The sequence below is a fragment of the Molothrus aeneus genome, chromosome 5, assembly GCF_037042795.1.
Source record: "Molothrus aeneus isolate 106 chromosome 5, BPBGC_Maene_1.0, whole genome shotgun sequence".
NCBI classification, from domain to species: Eukaryota; Metazoa; Chordata; class Aves; order Passeriformes; family Icteridae; genus Molothrus; species Molothrus aeneus.
In genome coordinates this window covers 38873454-38885708 of record NC_089650.1, presented here as the reverse complement: position 1 = coordinate 38885708, position 12255 = coordinate 38873454, and the positions used below count along the sequence as shown (strand labels likewise).

The following is a 12255-nucleotide window of genomic DNA, read 5'->3' as shown; positions in this document are numbered from 1 at the left end:
GCAAACACGCATCAGAAAGCACCTACATTTGCAACACTGTCTACAAACGTAATTCACACTTTTCATTCTTCATATACTAATGTGGGCCAGAGGCCACATGGCAGCATATTTTATTAAAGTAATGTGCAAATAAGATGCATGGTACCTGCAAACAGCATGTAGTTTCCATTTGTAAAAAGGTACAAGTAACAGTACAAAATTAGAATGCTTACTACTCATTTCAAGAAAATGAAGTCTGACATAGAAATACATACACTGTATTATTTACACCATTAATTTACAAAACATATTATTTGCATTAAAAAAGGCTATAAAATAATTACAAATATAGTATTTTTATAAGGATTTTTCCCTGTAAAACCAATGTAGAGCATCTTGGAAATTATGCTTTATTGGAAAAAAAAATATTTTTTTTTCTTCTAATTTCAGAGCATCATGGGGTTTCTTTCTTCCCTTCTTCTCCTTATTCCCTTTTTAAATAAAGTTCCATACTGAGGTAGTAGTATGTCAAATTATTTCTTTGGTTCCACAAATCATTAATTCCAAAAGGAGCTACGTATCCGAATCACAGGATTGGAAAGTAGAAGTCCTAAAGTTTTCAAAGGACTGTTTGCAAGTATAAAAGCTATTTTCTCCTCTAGAAACTGTCCTTTCCTTTCCCTCTTCATCTGCCTCTGCATCAAAGTCCAGTGAGACATGATGATTATTATGGGAGGTTTTTGGTTGGCAATTTGCTGGCTGTCTACAGCTTGAAAGAGAGTCCAGCTGAGGCCTCCATAAAGGCTTTCCAAATGTTCCTGAAAGACAGTAAAAGAGTGAGCACAGAAATATTGATGCAAAAAGATTTGTGTCTCACCCTAGTGTACTTAAGTGACATTGAAATGCAAGACTGACAGAAATTGACGTAAGTGACATTGAAATGCAAGGTTGACAGGAAATTCACCAAAGTGAGATTTTACTTAAATGCTCTTCCACCATTTTAAAGAAAACATCCATGTGATAACAAGCATAAGGCAAGATTCTGCCACAAGAGACATTAAAACATTTCCAAGTAGTTGCATAGCCACCTACAACTTCATTTCTTTTGTTTTCATGACTACTTCCTTACCCATTTTTCTTTGGGGAGGGTGGTGAGGGGGGAGATAGGAACAGGGATCAACCTGCAAACACATCATAAGACACTTTCTAATGCAAAAAGTCACTCCCTGTTTTGTTCTTCAATAAATGAATGGCACATGCAATCTGCCATGCAGTTCAGAAAAAAATAAACTAGGAATTTAAAAAAAATGTAACCCCACAACCCCTGTCAGGTTATACAATATTGTCCCACAGTGCAATCTGAATGCTAACACCATCTTCTTCTGGCTAGCATCTCCCATTAATAATAAAGATGGAGATAGCCACATGCTGCATTCGCCACTGATCATCCAGTCAGTTGTGGGCAAAGAGAACAGTAGCAACCCAAAGAGAATTACACATTCCAGTTCAACTATAATTAATAATTATCTGTATTTACTAGCCAGTAAACAATCAGTGTGTGTCATTCTCCATCACTGGGAAGCTGTTAGTATCAACACCTCTACAAGAAGGGCCTTCTTTTTTTCAGTGAGTAAAGACATACCCATCCTAAGTCAAAGTGTCTGTAAGGACTTATTTTCAGAGGACAGTGTGTCACAGGCTGACTTTGAAGAACTCAAGTTTTTATTAACAATTGAACACTACATTTTAAAATAAATTTTGAACCCAAAATGCAACACTTCTGCTTTTGTTAGAACTAAAGGTTTCAAGTAAAACTCCGAACTGAGAAGTTACTAAAAAAGGAATCGGACAAAACCCCTATTTCCATCAATGATTTGTAGAGCAGTTTAGACCTAATGCAGTATGAAAGGGTGCTCCTCACAGCACCAAAGCTACAAATGAACTGTCTTAAAAACAAAAATACATGCTACAAACTTTCTGGCTTCTGCATCAACTGTGATGCTAATGCCAGCTGTTGACTTCACTATGATTGCACAGGCAAAATGGGGCTTGAATTTGACGACCATGTTGAAGAAGCAAATTCACAACTAAAGACAAGAAATCTATCACAACTTCTTCCACAGCTACCATGTCCAAGATCTAGCCGTAGGCTCTTTGAAGGAAGAGTGCTAATGATTATGAAGCATCTAAGGCAACAACAATGCAACATAAGTGGGGTAGTACGCTCAGAGAACTGATCAAAGAAGTAACTCTGCAGAGATTTTTAGGGCAGACTGAGGCCTATGCACCCTTGGGGTGACAGTAACTGCTGGATATACGAACACACAGTTGGACTGCTTTCTGCAGGAGACGTACTAAAGCCCTATCTGCATGGTCCCACCACAGCAGTAGCGGCAGGCAGCCAGGAGGCTGGCCGTGTGCAGTCCCAGGGTCTCTGCCAGATGTCCTGGCATCTGCAACGTTTTACAGTTCAAACATCTGGCTTTTGAAGGGGGAAAACTTCAGAGCTTGTGCCTCCCTCCCCACCCCCTGAGAACAAAGAGCCCAGTGATGCACATTCCCCCAGGTCCCCTTCAGAGCCAGCAAACCCAGATCTTGATCAGCCAGTGCTGACACACCAGCCAGGAGACAATCCATGATACTAGGGCTGGTTTTGACACTAAGATATCACAAAGACGAAAGCAATATGTGGTTTTGTATGCATTTTAAACCAAGCAACCAAACCAACATCCAAAATTTAATGAGCTTCAAGGATAAAGGAATGCTTTTCTCCTTCCCTCACCTCTCCCTGCAATCTGGATTAAAATTGTAAACCCAAAACTAAACTTCGGGAATTCTTTTATCATGCACATCATGAGAAAATGACAAAGGATGGATAAAGGAGGGTATTTTTACATAGTGCCTTATTTTGAAGGGTAAATAGTTCTGGCTGACAGTGTTATACGAGATATATGCATACAAGTTCAATTCTCCCCACCTGCACTCCTTACACATTTTTGCCTGTCAGGCAAAACTTCTAGTATGCCTAAAGTTTCTTAAGGTGTATTTAAGCTATGTATGCTAATGTTTACAGAAATCTGCCAGCAATATTAAGACAGAAGATAAGAATCGCATCACTGATGAGATTTTTACAGAAGTGTAAGCTATTAAGATCTGGTAATCTAAATATCCTCATTACGCCGCTTTACTATAGTCACTTTTCTGTTCCTCAGCATCAAACATTTGGGAAAGAAAAAGGTGAGAAATCAGTTTTGCTTGGTGTTGTAGGTAGGAAACAAGACAGCAAAGACAATGGCAGCTCAAATAAAAAACAATAGCTAGAACATACCCATGAAAGTGCTTTTACTCATAATAGATGAGGGTTCCAAACTTCTGTTTAAATCAAATGTGTCTGAATTAGGACTTCTGCTTTTCAGTCCCATTCCTTCATTTTGAGTATAAATAGAGTTCATCAATCTGCTACTTGTAGCCTGTGTTCCAATAATGCCAACACATTGGTCAAAGGGATCTTCCTGTGGAGGTGAGTATTGACAGCATTCCTTTTTCTTTAAATATCCAGACTCATAAGGGCCCAAGCCTGCTGTTCTCTGGTCAGGGCTGCAACCTAAAGGAAATGAAAAATTCATTTTATATAGATTCATCTTAAGAAAGACTGAGTTAGGACTAAAACCTCTCCCCACGAACTTACTTGTACTGTATGCTTCAAATGCGTCAGAACTGTAAGCGCTGCCTTTTAAATACAAAGTCCCTGAAGTCCCCAGATAGTGGCAAAGGAATGGATCTGCAACACCCTCCAAGTCTGTCTCACTGCTGTTATCTAGATGGCAAATGCCTTAAAAATAAAATTGATGTGTCACCACACAGTCTTTTCTCAATCTCCAGCTTAGAGTTTCTTGAGTAAGTTTTAAGAACCCCACGTGTTCAACTACATTTCATAGTGTAGTTTAGAGTTTGCTTAGGTTTAACCTAACTTTTGGATGAGAATCCTAACTCCAGCAACTGTTCAATTAATTAGCTTGACAGAGAATGTGTCACTTCACTGTACAATCCCTGAATAACAAAACAAAACCAAACCAATTACAGGGATCAGAACCAGGGACCTCCTTCTTCCAAAGCACACTAGACAAATTCATTATCTGTCTTACAGCCTCTTTCAAAAGCAGAATGTCAATGTCAAAGTCCTGGTTGAAAGAATCTGAGGGAATCACTGGCTGCCTAAACAGCTATAAAGATTTTTAGTTCAATGGCTCCTGAAAGCTTTGGACATAGTCTCTGGTCCTTGATCCACAAAGAGGCTGTTCCTCTCACTACCCAACAACTGCAAAATTATCTCACCATCACTCCATTCCCACATGTCCCAGCTCCTGATTGTGTCTCAACCCCAAGCCCTTTCCCAGAAAGGTGCGTTTTCCTCCCTAGTGCAAGTATATACGGGATTCTTTGGGCCCACACGTATAAATGTCAAGTACTGCAGCTTTTAACTTACAGTCAACCTTAAATTTTTTATTGACTCTGACTGTAATGATTTTTTTTTAACCAGCAAGTTTAAAGAGTTATACTAAAGTTCCACTGGTATTACCACACATGCTTTACACCTCTAAAACCACCCTTTTCAAGCTGTAAGAGAGAAGACATGCCATGGGTAATTTCTTTTTGACGCTCTTGTTTTACACATGTCCTCATCAGTTTAAATTTACCCTTGAGACTAGAGAAAAACTTCCTGATTTAAATAAATACCACAACGTCATCTGGATGAACAGAACCAAGTTATTATCGTGTTGAAAAATCGCAAGCAATAATTTTCATGTCCTCTATTAAATTGTGTAAAGATGCTTCTTTACTGTTCTTTCTTTCTATTAGTTAGAAAGACAATAGCCAAACTGCAGCTCCTCAAGTCACATGAAAAATCTGTTTAGCATTTTCTACCTACCATTACTGTCCCTCTGCTGCAGGAAATACCCTCCTGCAGAAGATGAGAGGAACTGATGGTGACTGCCATTTTCAGATGAGCCATATCCATCCTGCCTTTCAGCCAGTGTCCCCTGGGATGACAGGTAACTTGGAATGTCAGCAGGCAAATTTGTTTCATCTGTGGGGGAGCAAAACACATACAAAAGCCATCAACACACTTGAGTTTGTAGAAACATTTTTAAACTTGTCAGCAAAGCACTGAAAGCAACAAATAATTCACCTTTCTGCCTCTGAGTCAAAGCACACAAACGTTCCTACAATAAAGTCACTGTAAGGCAACCACAAACATTTGTTTTCCTTTCCAAGGTAAACCTTCAGTTTACGCACCTGTGTTTGTGATGCTGCAATCTTCATTTCTCCTTCTGGTGTGGTAGATGATGACCACCCACACCAAGGAAGTGCCCACCACACAGCAAACCACAGCTATGATCACAATGCCAACTGTGGCCCATCCATCATCATCAAGTGATGGGGCAACGTTTTGAGGAGAGTCACAGGTGGGAGTAGGAATTACATTAAGTCGGATGTTGCCTCGTTCCGTTCCAAGTGTATTAGACATTTCACAAGTGTATTTCCCGGCATCTTCTACATCTGTATCCACAATAATTAGTAACTGATTGCCTGCAGCAAAGAAGTGTCTTTCTGTTACCATGAGAGGGCTGTCATCCTTAGTCCAGTTCAGTCGGGGTGGAGGGCTACCACCAGCAATGCACTGCATGACTGCAGTTTCACCTTTTGTTACAGTTCGATCCAGCAAAGGCCGCAAAAATGATGGTGTTTCTGAAAAGAAAGCACAAGCCTTATATTCTAAATGACCTCGCAAGAGTAAGAAGTGTCCCTTTCCTTCACAGCTCAAGAGGAAAAGCTGAATTAAATGCATCAGTAAGGCCTAATAAAGCTTACTCTCATTCTAAGAAGAAACTCAAGAATTTGTACCTAAAGCCTACAATTTAATTGTCAATTGGTCCGATTTACATGCTTGATTACCTTACAAGGTAAAAATGCTAAATCACACATGCTTAAGATGCAAAGAACTACAATAAAAACGATTAACAAAATGTCAAGAAATCAAAAGTTAAACAAATCTACAGTCTCTAAATGAAAACAGAAGCCCCTTCTTCCCTCCATCCCATGTGTACCAGACACGTATACACTGAGAAACATAACTAACTTTTATTATTTTGACTCATATTATTGATTGTGCTGTTAAGGTTTGCCAATATCTTACCTAGTACTGTTAATGTTGCGTTAGCGGAAATGCTTCCAGCAGTGTTTTGAGCTGTACAGCTGTAAACACCTGTGTCCTCGATCTTTACATCAACAATAAAGAATACATCATCTTCAGGCATGACATGCATGCGCCTCTTGCGTGCTGCAGGAAAATCTGTTCCACCATCTTTCTGCCAAGCAATCTGTGGGATAGGATGCCCAACTGCAGCACATTCCAAACGTGCCATTGCCCCAGCTCGAATGGTCAAGTCCATGGGGATTTTTGTAAATGAAGGCAGCACTAAAGAAAAGTTGGTGATACCAAAATCAATACATGAAACATACTTCTCTTTTGTACAGCCTTTCCTTGAACACCCCTCATGGGCCTAAAAACACTAGAGAAACATACAGTCTAAATTGATCAGTAGCCAGCAGAAAGGGAGGGAACTGTGAAGTATGTGAGACCACCTAGATCAAAATCTCATTTTTGCTAACAGCCTCCTATGTGACCTTTCCATAGCATCTTGAAACAGAGCACTTACCTCCTGTGAGAAAAAGTTAACATTTTTCCATCTTGTAACATTGATTTTGCCAGATTTACTATGAATTAGCTATGTTGTTTTTTCCTATACTATGCTTCAGTACACTGGGACCAGAGGTAAAATTTTATAGTGACCTTGGAAATGGATAAATTTTCAAGAAATAATCTCGTATTATGGATCTTCTAAAAGATGCAGATGACAAGAATGAAAAATCTATGAATCCTTATCTTGATTAAAATCATTCAAAGTCCACAAGCAAAACACTACTTACTGTTTACTGTAAGTTTGGCTTTGACAGAGTAGGATGAACCGAAATGATTTGAAATAACACACTGGTATTTCCCTTCATTACTGAATTCCACATTGCGCAGTCGAAGGATGGTGGTGTACTCCATCACTTCTCCACCCTGGGCCCGGAGGTGTGCGTAATTCTCCATTTCAGCGTCTTGCAGTAATTCGTTGTCTTTCTTCCATGCAAAAGTCATTGGGGAATCACTGCTGCTGGCTGCTGAACACACAAAACTCAAATTGGAGCCTTTAATTGCTGACTGGGTTTCTGGCTGGACAGTGATCTGTGGTTTAGGAAAATCATCTGCACAGAGGAAAAGAAAAATAATATGTGATGCCTGAGGACTCTTCCCAGAGAGTTAGTAAGCCTTGTTTTATAGGTTTGAGAGAAGAGTCAGATAAGTATTTATTAAATGGATCCACAGTGCTTTTGTTTTAAATTTTGTTAGCCTTAGGGCATTTAAAGATGCCATATTTATGAGTTTATTGTGCCAAGCCATCACTTATTGAAGAGAGAGCACATTTAAAAGCAGACTGTGTGCATAGCTTCTTCAATAACAGCACTAAAGATATAAGAACTACTCCCTGACATCCATAAGAACTACTCTGAACATCAATCATGAAGCCTACCTCTCATCTTTACAACACCTCAGGCTGCTGGGAGTTTTTCTTTATTGAATGCATAGTTCTTCTGCTATCAGAAACTGCAAGTTACAGTTGAGCATTTCACCCAAACCCACAAAAAAAATCATGTACAAAAGTCAGTGTTCCAGTGATGTGCGTCTGTTTGGGCCAAAGGGGATGGAAGGTCCCTTAAGCAGGGCAGAACACAAGAATTTCAAGAATTCCTGGAGGTCCCTTTACTATAGGAATGTTACCTTTGAAGTGCCATGTTACGAGTTTACAGAATTAGCTGCCTTCTGAATTATTTATTCAATTGTGTGTACACTGCATCTGCAAAAGGAGTAGACAAGTAAATGCCTGGTCTCCCAAAATCAAAAGCCTTAGTATATTCCCAACTTTCAAGATGTGTCCAATCTCTGGACAAAGGAACTGCAGGGAAAGCCCTGTGCCCCAAAAATTCCTCCCTGCAGATCCTGCTGTCTCCTAGCATGTTTGTCTTATTACATCTCAAACGACTGGGAACAACTATGGGGTCAAAGTGCTACTTCCTTGAAGAACCTCCACTCTGTTACAAATGAAAATGAGACGTGCAGACAGCCTAACCTTGAACCATCTGCAAAACTCCTGCAGGTATGTTGCTGTGCTCCAGTGACAGGGCAACGTGGATCTGGGACTCTAAGCATGGACTTGAAGAACATCCCAGGCTATTTGCTTTTCATGCTTCATACCCATGTCTTACCATTTGCAAATTGAGTTATTACATACACCGACTTTGCATGGCAATAACTAAGTAAAACACTCTAAGTACTTAAATTAGCCTTGTGAAAGGACATCAGAACATACTTCAATCTTAATTATCTGACAGGAAGGGGTGATACAAAGGTCACTCAAATAAGCATACAGTACAGAATACAGAACACACTAGGATAAGATTAGCATTATGTTTTGTCAGAACAGAATAATCCAAGAACATATTTGAAGGAATGTATTACAAAGACATCCACATATATACACACCTTTTAATTTCAGACAGGAGTCAACACACTCCACTTAAAAATTCTATAAAAGCAAAAGCAGCCCTTGTAAACTTGTAAGGCAAGGTGGGTATACCAGAACGTCTAGTGATAACAGACTTTATAGATATAACTGAAACACTCAATGATTTTATTAGGAGATTTTAGTTACTTCTGCATGGCAATTGTTTTAAGTACCAAGCGCAAAACTGATTCAGTACATTTCTTTTTGCTAACACATCTTAAATGGTTTAAAACTAAATACTTTAAAATAGCATTCAGCAGCCCAAAGAAAGATCACAATTCCCCCAATAATTCCCTGCGTTATGTCAACCTCTGCTTCTCGGCAGTAGCGAGAATCTGCTGATTATTTATTAAATATGTGTCTGCTAACAGGAAAGGAAAAACCAACATTTTGGTACGCTACTTTATATTCTGGACTTGCTTTCCCACTGAAAAAGGGTATCAACAGTAAAAATTAACCAGTTATATTTGCTATGAGACAAAATTGTTGAGAAGGCACTTATCTTTTTGTCTCCAAAGAATATAATGTTTGAATTTTCTTTAGTAAGAAAAATAAAACTTATTCAACAAAAATACATGAAATGCAGTTAGTTGGCTTTTAAATTTCCTGATATTTTCAAAGTTCCTACTTTATATATCAGAGTAATCAAACATGTCCTTACCCTGAATGCTTAGCTTCACTTTGCTTTAAATAGAGAACATAACACAGGTGTTCATGAATGCTACTAAACACACATAGAATAATTTCATTTTTAAAGCAGATGCTATCACCTCAAATTCTCAGGTCCTAAAGTAAAAATATTTTGCTAGCATTTACTCTCTGGCAAACTGAAATAAAAAATACCAGTATCGTAACTGTGGTAATCAGGTATTTTTTAAACATAGTTTAAAAGACAGTAATTTAAATACTCCAAATAATTTTTAAAGCACACCACAAGCACACATAAAAAACATCAGAGCTAAGGCAAATATAGCTTTTTTACCTTGAAATTTTATCAGCCCTGGAATAACCTCAAGAATAATGGAATATGAAAAAAAATTTACAAATAACCAAACCCAAAAACTACATCTTAATTTTGCCAAAGTATGTCTCACTTAAAAACAATAGTGATTAAAACAATATCTTTTAAATCTAGAGGCACATACATTTACCCTCACAAAGTACTGAGCTTTCACTTGCATGCATAGAATATGATATGTTCTATGTAAGCAAGCTGTACTTGCTATAAAAGTCAAAATATCTTCACTCACTCTCTTGTACAAAGCCTCAAGCTTTAAGCATCTACATCACAGTTTGGAAACAGAAAAAAATATTACTAAGTATCACATCCTTTCAATTTTGTTATAGAAATCACAATATATCATGGAACCACCAAAAAAAATTGCAAGCACCCAGCAATATTTGTTTTATGGAATGAGAAATAGAGGCTACACTCACCACAGACAAACCCATCCAAGCTGACAGCAAAAATACTTCTCCCTTTTAGCAGCTGAGGATGGGCACAACTAGCATTTACAAAGCTCTGGAAGTTGTTCTCTGACATCCACTGTGGTAGCCATTTCAACTGGCAGTCACACAAGAGACTTGATGTGTTGAAGTGCCTAAGAAAAAGCAATTAAAAACAAAGCCTGTTTGTTTGTAATACAGATCTGTATGAGCACACTCATAACAAAACTAAGGCTCTAGGTTAAACACACATATTGCAAGAGAAAGACGGCAATATTGCTCAGCTCAAATCCCAAATCCCTCCCTTGCCCAGCTGGTGATGCTGTGCCCAATGCCCCCCAAGGACATGGGTGGCCCTCCTGGCTGCCAGGGCACTGGTGAGTCATATCCAACTTGCCATCAACCAGGACACCAGGTCCCTTTCCACAGCTCTGCTTTCCAGCCTCTCATTCCCTGGTCTGTCCATACACCCAGGGCTGCCCTACCCCAGGTGCAGAATCCAGCACTTTCTCTTGCTGGACTTCATACAGCTGCTGATTGCCCAGCCCTCTCATTTGTTGAGGTCACTCTGCAGGGCCCCCCTGCCTTCGAGGGAGTCAACAGCTCCTCCCAGTTTTGTATTGTTTGTGAACTTGCTCAGTATCCCTTTGAGTCCTAAGTCGGAGTCATTGATGAAGAGCACAGGGCTGATGATGGAGCCCTGCTGAACCCCACCAGTGACAGGTTGCCAATTTGATGTCACCCCTTTCAGTATAACCCTCTGCACCCAGCCTGTGAGCCAGTGCTGCTCTGCATTGATCAACAGAAAAAAAGGGTGAGAGGACAAAAACTCATCCTCACTAAAATACATTTTTCACAGTGACCACTTCACGACTTCTCTGAAGATCTGTCTCTCTGCTACTACAGGAGAGAAGGAGCCAATTACAAGCAGTGACAACCAGGTCTTTACAAAAGAATTTCAGCACTGCATTTCACTGGTCCAGCACTGCTGGTCTTAGAGCACATTACATTAAAGTCTCCCTTATCTAAAACCTGTTAGAGATCACCTAATTTAAAATAAGGATTTTAGAGACAACAAATGTAGCAGAAATTTAATGTAGCCACCTATCCTACACTCTCTCACTTAAATACATCGATCATATAAAAACAGAAAAAAAACCCCAAAACACTGGCATAAACTTTTTATGTTATTTCAGAGAGATTACAGCAGGGGTTTATCACTGCACCAGGTGATGTCTTACAAAGCTTTTATTTATACATTTATATGTATAGATAATATCTATATACGTAATAGAGATTATGTCTTTTGATAGAAACTTACAATTCTTTGAGTTTCTTCATTTGTGAAAATGCATTTCCTTGAACTGACATAATTGCATTGTTACTTAGATCTCTAGGAAGAAAAAAGAAAAATAGGATTAGAAGAAAATAACAGATTTATTAAACTGAATGGATTTAAGACTTAAGCAATAATTTGCTGTTTTAGTGATATACAAAGGGTGCTTAAGCTCAAAATAAAAAGAGATGCAAATAAGAAGTTTCATGGCATGTTTAATATGTAAGAATTTCTGCATTAATTCCAAAATTCACACTCAGTGTAACTTCAAAACTGAAAAATCTTCTGAAGATCACAGTAGCAACCATGGTAAGGTTAATCAAATAATCAAATATTTATGACTTTCATCCCAAGTTATAAATAAAGCTTGTTACTTCTCCTTTAAATTCAGCTAGTATCAAAATTCATTTTTTTCCCATTTTGGGTTAAATGTGAATGTCTACTACTTACAAGTGTTCAAGTGCATCCAAACCAGAAAATGCTTTCTTTGTAATGGATCTAATCCTGTTTCCTTGGAGTATCCTGAAAAATTTAAGCACATGATGCAAAAGAAATGAAATTAAATGGGAGTATTTTTGAGCTGAATAATTGCATTTTTGGCATTTATTTTTCAACTCTGACTAGTATTCACCACTCACCCATTTCCAATGCAGCAAAATGTATCACATCTAAAAGATACTAATTTATTCCCCTTGAATAAATAGCTAGATTTTTTTTTACAATGATTTTAGAAGACATTTAAGGTATGCAGTTAAGTGATATGGATTATTCTAAATGTAGAACTATAAACATTTTTTAATTTCCTTAATATGCATTTGAAAA

The 12255-nt window shown here is 38.3% G+C and overlaps 1 protein-coding gene across 1 annotated transcript in view; it reads right to left on the bottom strand.

Annotated features, from left to right (window-relative positions):
* Positions 1-358: 358 nt before the first annotated feature.
* LRIG3 (leucine rich repeats and immunoglobulin like domains 3) overlaps positions 359-12255 on the bottom strand; it is a 37398-nt gene continuing 25501 nt past the window's right edge. The window contains exons 10-19 of the mRNA XM_066550087.1: positions 11884-11955; positions 11419-11490; positions 10089-10252; positions 6973-7293; positions 6179-6460; positions 5278-5730; positions 4910-5068; positions 3668-3811; positions 3308-3583; positions 359-797 (exon numbers count right to left, since the gene is read on the bottom strand). Of these exons, the coding sequence (XP_066406184.1) occupies positions 553-797; positions 3308-3583; positions 3668-3811; positions 4910-5068; positions 5278-5730; positions 6179-6460; positions 6973-7293; positions 10089-10252; positions 11419-11490; positions 11884-11955 (2188 nt within the window). The 3' untranslated portion in view covers positions 359-552. The remainder of the gene's footprint in view (positions 798-3307; positions 3584-3667; positions 3812-4909; positions 5069-5277; positions 5731-6178; positions 6461-6972; positions 7294-10088; positions 10253-11418; positions 11491-11883; positions 11956-12255) is intronic.